This window comes from Balaenoptera musculus, chromosome 2, assembly GCF_009873245.2.
Source record: "Balaenoptera musculus isolate JJ_BM4_2016_0621 chromosome 2, mBalMus1.pri.v3, whole genome shotgun sequence".
NCBI classification, from domain to species: Eukaryota; Metazoa; Chordata; class Mammalia; order Artiodactyla; family Balaenopteridae; genus Balaenoptera; species Balaenoptera musculus.
The window spans coordinates 90,631,409-90,648,394 of record NC_045786.1 but is presented as its reverse complement, the minus strand read 5'-3'; the positions used below and the strand labels follow the sequence as shown (position 1 = coordinate 90,648,394).

The window sequence follows — 16,986 nt, the reverse complement described above, 5'->3', positions numbered from 1 at the left end:
TGTAAGCTCTATGAACGGAGGGATTTTTGTTTGTCCTCTTCACTGCTAAATCTCTAACACCTAGAATAGTACTTGGGACATAGTAGATACTCAATAAACGTTTAGTGATTGAATTAATAAGAGGCTATCTAGAAAGAACAGTGCTTTACCAAAAGGGATCAATTACGGATGGTGGAATTTCAGACATCAGTGGGAGCTAGATCTTTATATTTTTATTTATTTAGGCCGTGCCTCGCGGCTGGTGGGATCTCAGTTCCCTGACCAGGGATCGAACCTGGGCCCCGGCAGTGAAAGCGCTGAGTCCTAACCACTGGATTGCCAGGGAATTCCCAGGAGTTAGATCTTTTTAAAGGGAGCCCCAAACCCATAAATCATCCCTGCCTCTGTGTCCAGGAATGGGCTGTGTAAAGATAGGGGCACGGTAGGAAGGCCCTAGCCTATTTTGAAGACCGTTCACGTGCCTGGGGCTCACCTGCAGGCCACCTCTGCCCAGCCATGGTAGTGCTCCTGCTGGAGGATGTCTGCAATCTCAGCCAGGGCCTGGAAGCACCCCTCCTGGGGCAGGGTGCCGGCCTCCAGCATGTGCAGCCTCTGGGTGGCCGCTTCCACTGTGGCCGGGCTGGCCGGTGGGGCTGCGGCCCGGTCCAGCACCTGCTCTGTGTCTGTCAGAAAGCTCTCCTGGAGGGCCACCTTACGCTGGAAGCGCCGGGACAGGGTTTCCAACCTCTCTAGTTGCAGGAACCTCTGCTGTAGGGCCTGGCTGCACGAGGCCTCTGCCTGCTCCAGGCCTGCCCAACTCTGGGACAGCTCTGCAGGGCCCAGGCCCTCGTGCGGCAGGAAGTGCCTGCGATTCTGGGCTCGGAGTGCCATCTGCAGCCGGAAGAGCAGGGCCTCCGTGGCCCCTCACTGCTGCAGCCTCGGTGTCTTCTCCTGGGTGCGGAAGGAGGCAAAGGCCACCAGCAGCTGGCGCATGCCTGGCAGGGTGTCTGGGAAATCCCGGGCCTCCAGTTGCACCGGCTTCTCTGCGATCCACCACAGGAGGTCGGCCACCAGCTGCTCGCACTGGGTCTGCAGCGCCTCTGTCTCCTGGAGCTGAAGCAGGATCTGGCAGAGGGCACGGGAAAGGGTCAGGGCGGCACCTGGGGGCAGGCCCTGAAATCCAGGCCCTGGAGGCCCTCCCCTTTTGGGTGCTGAGTGCCAGCCAGGCTTGCCCAGGTGGGCAGTAGCTCCTGCCCTCAGCTGAGGACACACTAAAGTGGGGTTCCTCCCAGCCCCCAGAGAAGCGGGTCTACCACCATTCTACACTCAGACCTGGGAGTGTGGGGCCCCGTCCTGCCTTCCTCTATCTTATTTTACTCCATTTGGCCTCAACTCTGGGGGGGGAGCTGTTCTTTTTCTGAGCCTTCTTTCCCTTCCCTGAGGCCGCCACACCCCTAAAGCAGCTCAGAGCCCTTGGCCTGGATCATCTCCCCCATGCCCAGCTGAGACACCAACCCTGAGAACAGGCCTCCCAAGCCTCAGCCTCTGCCATCGTGCCCAGAGGGTAAGAGAGCCCCCAGAAACATGGACTCAGCCCAGCAGAGCTGCGCTGCGCTTGTCCTTGCAGAGTCCAGCTCTCTGAGCCTTTTAATCCCATTAGGAGCTTAACAACCTAAGAGCAGAGGGGGAGGGGGAGGGGCAGGAAGGGGCACCACCCACCTGGCTTTCCTGTGTGCCAGGCACTGTGCTTATGCTCCCTTGCACACTCATAGCAGCCTTCTATTACCCAGAATTAATTATCTATTGCCCAGGAATCATCATCTCCATTCTACAGACGGAGTGCAGTAAAGTTAGGTGACACAGCCAAGGCCACACAGCGAGGAAGGGGCAGAGACAGACTTCAAACTCGGGCGTGTCTGACTCCGGAGCCCGTGTTCACCCCACCTCTCCTCGATGCCACCTTCCCTTTGTTACCAACCTTCGCGAGTCTCCTCTGGACAGTCTGCCCCTGGTGCAGGTGGGAGAAGTGGTGGTAGTAGAAGGAGAAGTGAGTCATGATGGAGCGCTCATCGGGCTGTAGGGCCACCACGTCCTCGGGGTCCAGCAGCTGAGCGATGCCCAGCTCCTGCGCAGCCACGCGGAAAGCACAGTGGAGGTCGTGCAGCGGGCGGTCGGGACGCAGGGAGCTGTAGTGAAGCAGATCTGGCCTGGGCAGAGAGCAGGCAGGGCTCTTCACCAGAGTCAGTGACTGCTTGGCTTTAAGTGGACTTGTTAAAAAGGCAAATCAGCTCCTATTGGTCATTCGTACCTTGCAGTGCATTAGTTTTCCCCTGACGATTATCTGAGACCCCGGCTGAAGGAATAGGGCTGGGAGAGGGGAGGATTAATTTTGCTCAGGGGTCAGGCTCCTGGGTAGGGGAGGAAGCTCCAAAAGGTCAGGTGCTTGCCAGGGAGAGGACAGAAAAGAGAATCAGGGGCACAGAGAGTGGAGGAAGGCAGGGTCAAAGGCAAACCTGACCAATTCCGTGGAAGGGGGTAGGGGTATCACAGACCGGGGCCTCAGCTGTTAGCTGTCTTTATCTCTGTGCCCAGCGCGGGGGCCGGAGGGACATGGGAGGATGGGTAGGTTGAAGACCCAAGTCCTGAAGCAGTTGGCTTAGCGGGTAGAGGCCTCCCAGAAGGAAGCCAAGGGCTGCCTCAGGCCAGGCCAAGGTCCGGAGGCGCTGGGGCCCCTCCCTCATGCACACCTGTGGGCGTGGATGAGGGCACGGAAGTCGAGCCCATCACTCCAGCTGCGGGAGAAGTCAGTGATGTTGGCGTTGGCGTAACCGGCCGTCTTCTGCTGGCACCAGAGCAGCAGAGCCTCCTTGGCAGACAGCAGGGCTGTGCTGGCCCCAAACTCCTCCCGGAAGGACAGGGCAGCGGGTCACCATGCAGGGACAGGTGGGGTGGGGCAGCAGAGCCCGCAGGCCGTGGGAGAGGCAGGCTGGGCACGCTGTGATCCTGCTCTCCCACCTGGAGCATCTGACTGTGCTCGCTTTCACTCGTGCTGGGGAGGGAATGGGGGTGCGAGAGAAAGATTCTCCTTACAAAGAAGTGGAGTGCTTGAAATCGGTCACCTCTGAGCAGCTGGCTTTGAGTCGCGATTGGTGACAACAGCAGCAGTTAAGTCCTGTTTCTCCAGCCTTTCTGATGGGCCAGGCACTGTGCTAACCTACCCTGGGCTGCACAGAATTGAGTCTGGGCTTCATTAGACTGGCTCCTGGTCCACACGGGTTTTCTGCCAACCAGGCACCGGTCTGCACACGTGGCTCTCCACCCAGCACAGCCCTCCGAGGTAGGCGCTATTAGTAGTTACATTCTAAGGATGGCACATGAGGTGCAGTAAGAGAGATCAGGAAGCTGCCCTGGGTTCCCCAGCTGATAGGGAAGGGTCTCTCTTGACCCAGAAACATCTGACAGAGCCCATCTCTGACATGGGGAGCCCACCTGTCTGCCCCCACAATGCCTCATGCGACGGCTTCTTCAGACTGGGAAATGACCATCTATAACTGGTTTCAGTCTCCTGGATAATTCCCTTTATTCTGCTACTCTCGGCTTCCACCTACCCCCACTCCCGTCCCCATCCCTCTTCCACTCGGTGCTCCTTTCCCTTCTCCTTCCTGGCTCCACTTCTTTCCCTGCCTTCCATTCCTCGTCCCTGTCCTGCCCTCAGTGGTCCTCCCCGTCCATCCACTCCCTCCCTCGCCCCTCACACCCCAGAGTCCCCATCTCCTTTTCCCTTGACTCTTCCTCTCCTTTTCTCCCCTCTACCAATTCCTGTTTATAAACTCAGAATGTCAAAGCACAGCAGGCTGCATTTCCTTCCCTGCCCTTTGGGCCCCGGAGCTTGGGTAGGAAGGACAAGTGAGCAGCAGCGCAGGGGAGGGGAGGGGGAAAGAGCTTCAGGGCCTGGAGCTGGGCTCTGCCACAGCCAGGCCAGGGCCAGATATCCTGAGTGGCTGGGCTAGGCTAGCAGACATGAACCAGGAGAGATTCTGGGGTGAGCACGTGCGGGTGTGAGGTCAGCCGGGTCCCAGATGTGTCTGAGTTTTGCAGGGAGCAGAGCCTGAGCTGGCGGCAGACAAGAGAGCCAGTTGGCTGGTTGGTGGCCGGTCAGGGGATGATGTGGACTTGCTGCTCCCAAGGGAAAAGGTGGCAGGGGCACCTGGAACTGGCCTTGGGGGCGGGGGAGGGGAGTGTGGCTTCCTGGAAGGGCTTGAGGTCAGTTAGAAATTCATCCATCCATTCATTCGCCACATACATGCTAGGCTCTGGGGATGTAGCTGGGCAAGGCCCCTGCTCTCCTGGGGCTAACAGTCCCCTCATGAGTGTAAAGGATCCTCCTGGATTTGAGCCAGATCTCTGGCTTCTTTTCATTAGGATTTCATTCTCCAGGTTTGCTTTCCTAACCTACTAGAATCAAGTTTTAGATGGGGTTTTAGAAACCATGAAACTATGAGAATTGATAAATATAAGGACTTTATGTATTCACTCTTTCTGATCCAGTTGTGGGAAAACAAGAGGTAGAATGGAGGAAGATGGGGGACCATCTCTTTGGTTTTCAGGATCCTGGGGATTTGGAAACCTCCAGGGCTGGGGCTCCCTCTATATGTTTAATTTCCCCTAACAATACATTAAGGGGTAATGAAAGTTACAGGATTTCAATGCCCTGTAACAAATTGGGGGTGAAAGATGGGTGGTGGGCAGGTACCTTGACCCCCTCACTAGTGAATGACTCGTCCCAGATCAGGCTTGAAGCCTGTGAATCTAGTTCTCACCTCAGCGTATTACAGTCTCTCTGACGTTCTGAATCCTTTGCCCGTGGTTGAAGAGTGAATAGTAGTCGTGTGGATGCCAAGGATCCGTTGTGGGGATCCTAACAGTTGGGTGCAACTGCTCTGTCCCCAGGGCCCTGAGGTGAGGCCAGGGCTGGGCACTGGGGGCTGAGACATACCCTGTCCAGGGAGATGTGGGAAAACTGGAAACACAGAATGATGACCCAGATGAGTCCCAGGATGAGCGTCTGGTCTCCATCCACGATGTTCTCTGGCTCAATGAGGGGTACTGGCACCTGTGGGCAAAGTTGACTGGGCTCAGCTGCAAAGCCCAGATACCAGAGAAGACTCATAGTAACCAAATGTTCAGGGGGCTGGAGGGTGTATGGGAGGGTTCTGGAGTCTGTCTTGCCCTAGGAAACCCCCAGGGGAGAAGCAGGCAGGCACAAGGCCAGGCAAGTAAAGCCTTTCTAAGTGGCTGGGGCTTTGCTCCCAAGCCCCCTTAGGTAAAGTCCCAGCATGGTGAACTGGGCTGGACCACAGGAGCAGGAGGTCTCCCCATGCGTGGGCTACAGGTAAACCCAGGCCAGGATCAGTGTGGTTCAGCTATGGAGGTTGAAAAGAAGAGTCGTAAAAGTCAATGTATGAGCTCAATAGACAGCATCGACTGTCTGCCTCCACCTCCCAGGGCATCTGGGGATCTCCAGTGAGTGCTTGGGTCCCTGGCTCACCCTTGAATCTCAGCCTTCTTCATCAGTGTTCCATCTCCTGTTAAACATTCAGATTCCCAAGCTCCACCCAATCAGACTCTCTTGGACCAGGGTCCAGGAATTTGTATTTGGACAAACACCTTGGTGGTTCTTACGTGCACTAAAGTTGAGAACCTGCTGACCTAGATTTTGCCACTTGGACAGGGAGGGTTGAATCAAGGAGGGAAAGGAACAGAATAAACATGAAAGTCGCATGTGTCTTGGGCCCCTTCGCCCTCTGGCTCCATCCTCCTCTTCCGGACCCCACAGCTCCAACACCCATGGGATTCTTGCAGTTTCCTGAGATTCTAAGCTCAGGCCTTGGGGCTTTTGTACTGGCTATCCCTGCTGTCTGAAAATATTATTCCCCCAGAGAGTCCCATGGCTATTTCCTTCTCTTCCTTTAAGTCTTTACTCAAATGCTACTCTCTCAATGAGGCCTACCCCGGCCACCTTTTAAAAAATCTTCCTGATTTTGTGTTTAGTGACGTCATGGTAGGGGTATGAAGGCCTCGGAAATCAGCAAATACTACAAACCAGGGATTTTATCTGCCCCCTTCCCCTCAACTCCCCAGCCCAGATAGCTGGTTGTTAAACATTTACCAGCATATTGCTGATCTGGGTTCAAATAAACTGTCTCCCCTGAAACTGTAGGGCCCCTATGCTCAGGTCTGGGCTTTGTGACATGCAGTACCCAGCACAGGGCAAGGGCTCCAGAAATGAGTGCATCCCACATTCTGCTACTTATTAACTGTGTGCTGGGGGCCATAGCTTGACCATAGCTGCCTCAGATATATAGTGGAGACAAGGCTGTCACCCTCGTAGGTTTACGTATCAGTGACATGCTGTGTCTCTAAGCTTGAGGGGAGCCGCATAGCCTCTGACAAGGGCTGCGGGGCTTGCATCCTCCCCAGGTTCCCAAGAGGAGGTGGCTGGCTCACAGGCCATTGTCCCTGGGACCAAGTAGGGCTTGGCACTGTGTGGCTGGCAGCTTTCCGCTCTTCTGTGCACCCAGGGACTGCAGTGCTCCTGTCTGTTGCTTTGGCTTCTCACCTTCCCGGCCTCCCTTCGGCACGCCAGGCTTGCAGGGGGGCTGGCTGTGACCTCCATTCCAGGACTTAGGCTCAGCCCAGCCAGTTCCACCTGGGACTTCTTAGCCTCCAGGGGCGGCCACCTCGTGCTTTAGTACCTGAAGCCAGGAGCCCTTGGGCCTCCTAATTCCCGCTTCTCAATATAAATGACCCCTGCACAGCCCACTGACACTGGCCATGAGGGTCCCTTTGTGTCCCTGGAGCTCTTGTCTCCTTTTAGAGACTATTTCTTTGGCCTGTCCCTTTCTCTCAGGGTCCCTCCTGTTTGCTTAGGGTCCCTCCCTGCTGTCTGGTCCAGCTTCTCCAAGGTAGCCCTGCATCTCCTCCCTCCACTGCCTGGCTCAGTGTCCGAGGCTCTTCCCCTGTGTCTGACCTTCCCTCACCCCTAGGGCCCCCTACCCAGGATCTGCTGGCCAGTTGACTGTGGGTCTGCCTGGTAAATAATTTCCTTATTTATGAAAAGAGAAGGTTAAGAGTGCACTGAATCTTTCAGCTTAGACTCCACAATCTCTCATTACAGTCAATGGCATATTCCACTTCCACCCACTGGGGACGATGGCTGTTCCACTTCAGCCGGTGGGTGTTCTCTAAACTGGGAGAACTGGGCAAGGAAGGGCTTTGCTTCCTGGACCTCTGTATCGCAGCTGCTCCTCCTGGATCCCGGCTCCAGATCCTCTGCTCTGCCCTGTGGCCGGCCCAGGAAGGATGATCTAGTCATCCAGCCTGTCCCCGCTGCCCACCCCACCACCACGCCCAGAAGCCCTCTCCCCAGTGCCCACCTTGGCCCTGAGGAAGGCCAGAGCTCGGCTGCTGTTCTCTAGGAAGTGTATGCGCGTGTGGTCCCGGCTGGGGGGTAGCAGGACCTCCCCCGAGATGAGCTCCAGCAGCCGCAGCAGGTGGGTGCCATCAGCCAGCTCTGTGTACAGGTTCTGGATCTTGATGCCCACCTGGGCATGGAGCAGGCATGGGAGGGGATGGAGTAGGCACAGGGTCAGCCTAACCTCACCTGTCTGCCCCATTCCTGGACCTGGGCTGTGCAGCCCAGGGCATGCCTTGAGGAAGGAGCATTGGCCTCAGCTGTGCTTTGGGGTCGAAAGAAGTGGCCTCAGCCAGATGACCTCATAGTCGGTCCCCCAGGGTCCACTGGCCAGGGAGCTGGGGGGACAGTAGAGATGGGCTGTGGGGCACGCCCAACTACACTCACCCGGCCGTGCTGGAAGATATTGTTGATCCGCTTGGTGAAAAGTCTTCTCCTGCATCTGTATGTGCTGTGCCTGCAGCTTGCGAATGTGACCCATCTTACACGCAGAGTCCATGGTGGGACTGGACTGGGAGAGCGGTCCAAGGCTCTGCCACTGGCCTGCTTCACGTGCCTGTAGCCCCAAGGAACTGCTGGGGCTTGTGGGGCTGACCAACCATCAGGCCTGGAGCTCTCTGGGGATGAGGGGGCCACTGGACATTTCCTAAGCTGGGGATGTTGAGGGCATGGAGGTTGCGGGAGGACTGCGGATATTGATGACTCCTTGGGAGAGGTGGCCCCTCCCTGCCAGACAGTCCCCACATTTGGTGGGTGGTTGCGGCTTGGAACCTAGCCAGGTAAGGTCTGGTCCTTCCGGCTGGTGTCCTGAGCTTGAATGGCCTAGGGCCCCTTTTGTCCCATCCCACCTTCTAAATTCTTCTTCTAGAACTCCTGCTGCCAGAGGTTCCTCCTGGGCTACAGCATTTGGCTGCTGCTCCTTGGGACGAAAAGGGCAGGTGGAAGGAAAATGGGAAACTACTTACCTTGGTGATGTGCAGGCCCTGGGAGGAGACCTGGCTGGACGATCGGAGATGGCAGATAGGAGGGGCTGGGCGGGAAGGGAGAGACATCAGGAGAGGCTGAGGCTGGAGCTGGGGCCGCTCCATGGCCCTCCTCTTGGGCCCGCGGGGCAGGGGTGACAGCACACAGCCGGCATTGTACTCTCACCTGCTGCAGGGCGTGGCCCAGACCGGGAGGGGGCGGCTCAAGAATGCTCCAGATCAGTTGCTCCAGGGTCTCCTCCTTCATCATCCCCCGCTGCAAATGCCTTCAGCATCAGGTGGGGGTCCTGGCTCCCAAGACGCAGAGGCCCATGGGATGGTCTCCAGTCGGCTCCAGGTGGGAGCACCATGGGGGTGCTGCAGTCCAGGTACAAGGTGCCGCAGGGCAGAGCCTCTGGTCAGAGCTTCTGCACCCACTTCCGGCAGTCTGGGGCTGCCCTTCTGCACCCCTGCAGAGCCTCTCCGTGAGCACCCACAGGGGCGGGGATGGGAGCGAGCCCGCTGGGCCATGGCCCTCGCATTCTCTCCTGGGGGACGCACCACAGACACACCACAGACTCGGACCAGGGCTGGGCTTTCCAGGCCCTGACGGAAATGCACCCAACCCAGCCCAGGGCTGCAGGGCGGTACTCCCTCAGGCCTGGGGCCACTTTCTGGAGGGGACTCCCCCTGAGAAGGGGTAACCCGCAAAGTCCGTGGGAACGACAGAGCCTCCTCCAGAGTTGGAGACACGGTGTTCACTCTTTGGGGCCCCAGTGAGGCACCAGCACCTGTGCTCCCTCGGCACTGGCTGGGCCTGAGGCTCAGAGGTGGGGGCTGTAGCGGAGCCCCTCCCTTCCCTCCCTCCCCCTCCCTTCCCTCCCTCCCCCCTCCCCCCACCCCTCCCCCTCCCTCCCCTCCCCTCCCCTCCCTCCCTCTCCCTCCCCTCCCTCCTTCCCTGCAACCTTGGACTGCATGCCAGAAGGAGAGCGAGTTCTAATTCAGGTGGCTTCACAGAACAGTCTGGTTACAGACACCGGCCTGGGCTGTGTGTCTGGGTTCATCCACCCAGCAGCCCAGCCCGGCACCACTTCAGGGAGGCGTCCCTGACAGGCCAGGCCAGTGAGAGGAGCAGTGGCCACAGCCTGCCCTTGACAGCTGGGCAGGACCCATCACACCTGTGGCTGGGAGTGAGGAGCATGCTGCTCTGGAGTGGGGGCATCTCCCCTGTATCCGACGGGAGCCTCCACCCCTGCTGTCCTCTCCCTGTGGGGTCCCTCCTGCCACTGACTGGCTTCCTGGCACTAGGGATGAACCTGAGCTGCTTCCTCGCCCCAGCCCCAGGTCCAGTCAGGTACCAATGGCTGTTGCTACTGTGCCCCCCAGCGAGCGCTCCACAGTGCACCCACCCCCCACCCGGTTACTCCCACTGACCCTGCAGGTCCTTGTCACTGTCCCCAGCTCATCACCCTGCCTGCACGTCAGCCGATGCCCGGCCCAATGTGCCTTCCCAGAGCAAGACTCCCCATTGCCTGGTCGGGACCAGAGGTTTCCTGCCCAAATCTGAACATCAGTGGTTCTCTCAGCTTAGAATGAGGATGCCCCTCTACTCCCCACCATCCACATTCTCCAATCATATCAGCCCCAGTTAAAATCCTGCTCCTTCTAGGAAGTCCCCCCTCCTCCCACCTCTGTAAGCTTGTTTCACCTCCTGTTAAGAGCCTTGGCCCAGGGCATCCCATGTGATGTGACCACCAGAGGACAGGATGGAGCTGCATGACACTTTGTACACAGATCTCAACAGAGGTGGTTGTATTTGAGGTTGTTGAGCAGGGCTACGGAACTGCTCTTCTTTCTCCCTAGTTCAACTGCAGTAAAGCCACTGCACATGCTGCCAGGATCAGCTCCTCTTGTGCCTTGACTGATAGCAGCCCCTGTTGAAATGAGAATCCCTGCTGGTCAGTACAGTTCTGGAATATTTGTGTTGCAAGTAACTGAAATTTCAAGTCAAATGGCTTTAAATGATATAAAGGGAATGTACTGGTCCACATAACTGAAAAGTCTGGCAGGAGGAGGACTTCAGGTAAGGTTTGATCCAGCAGCTCAAATGATGCCACCACAGGTGTGGATTCCCTTAGTCTTTCTCAATGCCTTCTTCATCTTCACGCTCCACAGGATGGTTGCTGTCAGCCTAACCTCACTCCTCTGCTTCCAGCACCTCTGGGCACTTCTCTCAATGCTATTTATATTGTTGCATCAATAGGCTCACTTCTTCGCACTGCATGGTTCAGAAAAGAGAGAACACCTCTCCCAAGAGTTGGAACGGAAGTCTGAGGGGCCTGGCTCTCATAGACCCATGTCCATTCCTGAACAATTTCTGTGACCAGGCAGATGAAATACTCTAATTGGCTCAAGACAATCAGGACCCACCCTGGAAAGAAGGGGTGGGGTCTATCTCCCCAAACCTCATGCCTCAGATTGAGGGTGGGGAAGTGGAGAGTGGCCTGCAAAGGAAATTCCAGGTCTGGATCACCGAAAGGGTAGATGGGTGCAAGTGTGAAAACTCCAGACGTCTACTATGGGTGGTCCGGACCTGTGAGGCATGGCAAGAGGCAAGAGCATTGACAGCCAGCCAGGGGCTGCACCCTAGCACCACTGCACCCTCAGGTGCTCGGGCCTGCCTCAGCACCGGACAGAGGCCGTCTCCTGTGAGTGCTCAGTGATGCCCTGTCCTCAGCCTCGGAAGGATCTCCTCCATGGTCCCCTCCAGTCTTGGTTTCCAGTCACTCTCAGTGGGGGTGTGAGCCTCCCTTGGGGCCTGCTCCCAGACCTGGTCTCTGCCCACAGTGGATGGAACTGCTTTCCTGCTGAAGAAGCCCGAGTCTACCACCCAGAGAAGATGCAGGAAGAGTCAGGGGTCACAGGGATGGCGTGCAAAGAGGCACACCCTCCCCTTAACTCCTCTGCCTCGTTTCAGAAGGGATCCAAGGGATCCCTGCTTTATTCCCGAGACAGCTGGCACACAGTCAACTGAAAAACCAGAGCCAATGGGAAAAAAGTAGTGATTTTTTTCAGAAGTTTATTGATCAGTAGACGGTGTCTTTTTTTGACATTTCTAAACAAGATTACAAAAAAACAGAAGCATTGTGTATTAATTGCATTGGCTAATTGACACGTCGCCTGGTACACTCTTAGATTCTGCCCGTGTTTACCTGGAAAAACTCAGTGGTTATCTGTCCTAAGAAAGTTATTTCTCTGCCACATTCCATGGAGGAAATAAACAGTGCCTCCTTAAATGCTTTCCTTATCTCCAAGGCAATCTGTCCAGGGTATTGTTCTGAGCATCAAGAAGGAGTGTAGCCATAAAGCGGGAAGGTTCTGGTGGTGGCTGTCAGGCCATGACTCTGGTGGTTAAACCCCATCCTAGGCGGCAGGCTCCAGTACAAGACATTCCCAGTGTGGTGCAGGGGCGGCTCCCCGAGACCCAGCAGACATAGCAAAGGACCGTGGTCGGGGCAGTGGGGCCAGGGCTCTGCTGAAGCCTCTCCTGCGGTCTTGTAAGGTGGGCAGCGGTTGGGGGAGAGCACGAGGCATTTGGGTTCTCCTCACATGCTCTCTGACCCACCTGGACACCAGTCCCATGAGATGGAATAAGAATCCAACTCCTTAAGGCCCACAGCTCTGTGGGAGGAGTCACAGCCTCCAATCCAGGCATTATTGCTGCACGATGACAAGCGTTCCGGAGAAGCCACTCCAGCCCTGGAGAAGTGAAAGCCGACTGAATGCCTGGCCCTCCCCACAGAAGAGCAGCCCCAACTCAGGTCATCCAAGTGTGTGTGACGAGGAAAGAATCCACGTAGGACGCCAAGCGGGTTGGACATCAGCGTGTGGCCGCAGAGCTGGGGGTTCTCGGCAGGTCTCAGTGCAACGCTTCTGTACAGACGGGTTCAGGAGGGCCTCACCAGTAGGCTCACAGTTTGGAAGTTGACTTCGGGAGGAGTAGGCAGAAGTTTTCATTTTTTTTCCCCTAAACTCAAGACTGCAGACGTTTGTGTTGTGCGATACCGTGTGCTGTACAGAAAATAGATTCAAGATTCTTAGGTTTTCTTCTGTGAAATCATGGAGAGCATGAAGATAGTTTTAGAGTTCTGGAGTTTATCTACTTCCACGCCCCCTGCCCCATCCGTGAGCACTTTGCGGAGGGGGTACTTGGACAGTGGGGTGGTGCAGGGAGGACAATACGGTCGGTCAAGGTGCCCAGATCCCAAGGGCTCCGTGTTCCCGGCCCTGCTGCATGGGGTCAGGGGATAACGGGTGTTTTGGACACAGACTCAAGGAACTCTGTGTGGGTCCTGGGACGATGTGGGTCCTCGCTTGGCCGCCATCCCTAATGTCTTCCAGTGTTTTTTTTTCCAATCGACTATTTACGATGGGTGACTTCAGGTTTTAAGAGACGATATTGAGAAAAATGGACATGTGACTTCCTTTTTCTTCCTTTTTTCTCAGCATTCAGCTGCCAGATGTTCTCTCACCAGAGGTCATGGCGGGTGGGGTGGGGATCACCCGTGAGGTGTTTCCATCCATGTAGAACCAGAAACCTCCTCTGCGGCTCCTCTGAAACAGTATTCCTCTACATCCACATATAGACAAAACTTGGCCATATGTACATATCTACACATTAACAAGTGGCCAAAATACATACTCTTGTGACATACGTGTATATATTTATCTTTATATATGACAACTGAGCAGAGTTAAAGAAGCAAGATGATTGTGAATGGAAATCATCTAACCTCGGCATCTCTATACCTTTGGACAAATGAACTCTCTCTCCTCCTCTCTCAATCTTGCCCTCTGCTGGATCCACTGTGCTTGCATGGCTGTGTGGTCCTCGTGCATTCACAGAACTATCTGCTCAGATTACAGTACTGGGATTACAAATGTCTCTTTTCTATGTGTCTCATTAATTTAAAAGTACTCATTAAGACTAAAACCATGTTATGTATTTACTTCTCTTAAAACTAAATTATGTAGAAAGTAAGCTAGGGAGTGTGAGGGCTGGCATCTGGAAAAATGCTTCTCTAAAATAAACATTTTCTTAAGTCTGCTGTTCTGCCCCTGATGTCGCAAGTGACACCAGAAAAAAAAAAAACAAATGAGTTTTTTGGAAGACTTAGGTGTGACTGTTTGGATTTCATTCATTTTTGGTGCCGGCAGGGTCCCAGGCTTTGCAGCCATCACAATAGTGATGAAATATCATATCTCTCTTATTGCATAAATAATGGTGAAAGGCACCTGCATCTCCCAGCTGGAGCCCACATAGTTGGGAGGGTGATCTCCACTGGACACAGGCATCTGGGCAAGTGGTCCAGAGAGGTTCACACAGGGCACCCAGGGAGGGAACATCAGGAGCTGATGTACAGGTAAGGGCCCAAATCCTACCTCGTGAGGCATTCATGGTATGAACCACACAGTCTTCTGAAGAAAAGGCTTTTATATGAAAGATTGCATCTTGTTTCTGTATAAAGGCCTTTATCCTTTATATAGAAACTATATTTAAAAAACTAGTCATAATAAAAATGCCTATTTTTTATAAAAATAGTGTCTAACGCTAGCAGACTGACCTCTTCTATCTGACAGCCAGCTTGGGCTGGCCCCCCATCCCCTCTGTGGCCACAGGGCCAGGACACGGCCCGCACCAAGCCATGTTTTTTTCTGGATTTAAATCCTGCCATTGACCAAGGAGCCTTGAGGACGTGTAACCACGCTAACTGACGACTGGGGAGAACCACCTCTTTTCTTACTCTAGTTTAAGTATGATAAACTTTGCTGCAACCTATTGCCAGACAAGTAAAGCTAATCTTCAGATTTCAACGTGACTTGAAATGAATACTAGAACTCTTGCCAGGGGTTAATAAAGGTTGCGAGTTTCAAATTTCTAACCAAATACAACTTTGCTGGGAAGGCCCCAAGGCTGGGGGAGCCCCGGGAGGGCCGGCCAGCAGGCGCTGGGATGGATGCTCCTTGCGGCCTGGCCGCGGGCTCTGCGGGCCTACAGAAGGGACGGGGACGTGCAGACACAGTGCGTCCTCCTCTCAAAGCTGGGGCAGCAGTCTTCTCTTTGGTAGACAGTTTGGAGAGAACAGAAATCTTCTCAGGTGTTTTTTTTTTTTTTTTTCACTCTAAATAGAGCAAGAGGCAAAATAAATAAGCTCGTCTTTGCTGCTTCCCGGTGCCCTCTGAGGGACAGCCAGTTTCAAAATGATGGACAGTCCAGTGAAGCCCAGCAGAGCCCCCAGCTGACACCCCGTGGCTCCTGGGATTCCACATCTGGGCTTCTCCAGGCTTCGGAGGACTCCTTGGACGATTTCCCTTTCTTCTCAACCCTTCCATCCCCGTATCCACCCCCTCCCCCCAATATTTTAATAGAAACTCTGGGAATTTTAAGGTGAAAGGATCTCATCTAGTGTCCAGTGTCTGCCCTCCCCGTTCTACAGATGGGGAAACCGAGGCACAGAGAGGGCAGTGACTCGCCCAGGGTCGCTCAGTGAGTCAGTGGCAGCGTGGGCCTCCGGCCCAGGCCCCCCGATTCTAGCCCCACACCGCCCTCCCTGTGTGCGGCCTGCCCCTCAGTCGGCCTTCGGCAAGGATCTCCTGTGGGAGGGCGGCACGAGGTGCAGGGGCAGGCTGTTGGGCAGCTCGTAACCATCGAGCTTGATCTTGATGAGGTGCTTGGCCAGTGCGAACTCCTCCTCGTCCAGCATGCCGTCGCAGTCACAGTCGGCCAGCTTCCAGATCTTGCCCAGGACGCTGTTGGGCAGCTTGGAGGTCACCATCTCCTTCTTGGCGTTGACGCCCGATATCTTGCCGTTGATGGGCGACAGAGTGTAGAAGAGCTCATCGTAGACAGGCTTGTCTTTGGCCACAACCCACTCCTCCTCATCGGCGCCCTCCTTGGCGCCCTCCCCGTAGCCCTGGTTGAAGGGGCCCTCGGCCGTGCCGTCGAAGGCACCGCCCTGCACCAGCTGCGTGGGCATGCTCGTCTCCTCCTGGCTGATGAGGCTCATCAGGGACGAGATCTTGTTGCTCAGCATGTTGTCCACGGCCTCGATCAGCTTGGGCTTCAGCGAGTGGAATTTGGTGAAGTCATAGTTCTCAAGCTGTTCCTGGAAAAGGAGAAAGCACAGATTTGGTTAACGTCCTCCCTGCAGGAAGCAAATGAGGAGAGGGATGGCTGGAGGGGACGAATGCTCCCTTAAAGCAGGCAGCCCATGCTCTGGGCTGTCCAGAGCTCTCTCTCTTTGGTGGGGTCCCCACATCCGAACCCACCAGACATAGGAGTGGCTTTTGGAACAAGAGACAAGATGCATGAGATGCAACATTTTCCTACGGTAGCTAATCTGGGCTGGCAGTGGCATGAGGGACGGTGATCCCCTAGGGCTTTGAGACAAAATTCCTTCACCCTGTCTTTTTTTAAAAAAAGCACTCTAGAGATCTACTATTTTATCTTTTAAAGTATGTTACATACCTTACATACTTCAGTTGATTTTCACAACAATGCTGGGAGTCAGGAAGGGCAGGTATTAATAACCCCATTTTACAGAGAGCACAAGGGGTGTCCTGGCGGAGTCAGGACCAGAGCCCATGCCTCCTGCCGCTCGACTAGCCTCTTTGTGCTGTAACATGAAGCTGTCAGTAGAACTTATTTAGGTAAAATGATTATTTAAAGATGATGTTGATCAGTTAAAAAAATGTAGTTTAGGGTACAAATAGGTACAAGTTGAAACTGGAAAGAGAGAGAGGAGTAGGGATGGGAAGGGCAAGTATAAATGCAGCCAATAGAGCTGAGTAGTACTAGCATGGTCAGGGCAGGTCTCGGCTGCATCTCCCAGGAGAGCTGGGAGGAGCAGACAGAGCACAGGGTTTGCAGACGGCCCTAGGGGACGCGGCAATTGCCTGGCCGGGATGGGAGCCAGCTGTAGATGCCACAGAGGTTCTGTGGATGGCTCTGTAGAAATAGTCCTTCCTGCCTTGGTTACCCTTTCTTCCTTCCATCCATCCATCCAACATTTACTGACCATTTGTTATGTGCCAGGCCCTGTTCTGGTATATAGATATGAAAAGCCACAGTCTCTGCCTTCAGGGAGCTTATATTTCAAAAAGGGGTTGACTTAGTTTACAGTGAAACAATGATAACATGAAATAGAAGAAAGTCATTAACAAAGGGAAAAGCCAAGTAATTGAAAGGAAGAGGAGGGGAATCATCACATCAGATAATGAAGGCTGAGAAAAGCTACACTCCTCAGCTGCCCTGGCTGGGGAGCTGGTGGGGTCACACCTCATTGTCGGAGGGGAGAAACCACCTGTTCATCACAAGAAAGACAAACCTTCTCTGGCCCTGAACTGTAGAAGTCACTTAGGGAATTTTATAAGGGGCCTCAAAGATCTAGTGAAAATGTCTTCAATAGTAGTTTTGGCAAACAAACGCAGAGAATTCCAGGTATGGCAGTTTTTATATGGACTCTACATGAAGTATTTCTGTTTGGACAATCCTAGAGGGCCAGAGAGGGG

The 16,986-nt window shown here is 54.7% G+C and overlaps 2 protein-coding genes across 2 annotated transcripts in view; both read right to left on the bottom strand.

Moving 5' to 3' along the window:
* SPTBN5 (spectrin beta, non-erythrocytic 5) overlaps positions 1 to 8,452 on the bottom strand; it is a 50,944-nt gene extending 42,492 nt beyond the window's left edge. Inside the window, 8 exon segments of the mRNA XM_036842010.1 lie at positions 473 to 1,104; positions 1,958 to 2,186; positions 2,727 to 2,881; positions 4,976 to 5,092; positions 7,416 to 7,583; positions 7,841 to 7,879; positions 7,881 to 8,009; positions 8,419 to 8,452. Coding sequence (XP_036697905.1) covers positions 473 to 1,104; positions 1,958 to 2,186; positions 2,727 to 2,881; positions 4,976 to 5,092; positions 7,416 to 7,583; positions 7,841 to 7,879; positions 7,881 to 7,952 — 1,412 coding nt within the window. The 5' untranslated portion in view covers positions 7,953 to 8,009; positions 8,419 to 8,452.
* Positions 8,453 to 11,477: 3,025 nt separating this feature from the next.
* EHD4 (EH domain containing 4) overlaps positions 11,478 to 16,986 on the bottom strand; it is a 92,799-nt gene continuing 87,290 nt past the window's right edge. Inside the window, exon 6 of the mRNA XM_036845159.1 lies at positions 11,478 to 15,581. Within this exon, the coding sequence (XP_036701054.1) occupies positions 15,045 to 15,581 (537 nt within the window). The 3' untranslated portion in view covers positions 11,478 to 15,044. The remainder of the gene's footprint in view (positions 15,582 to 16,986) is intronic.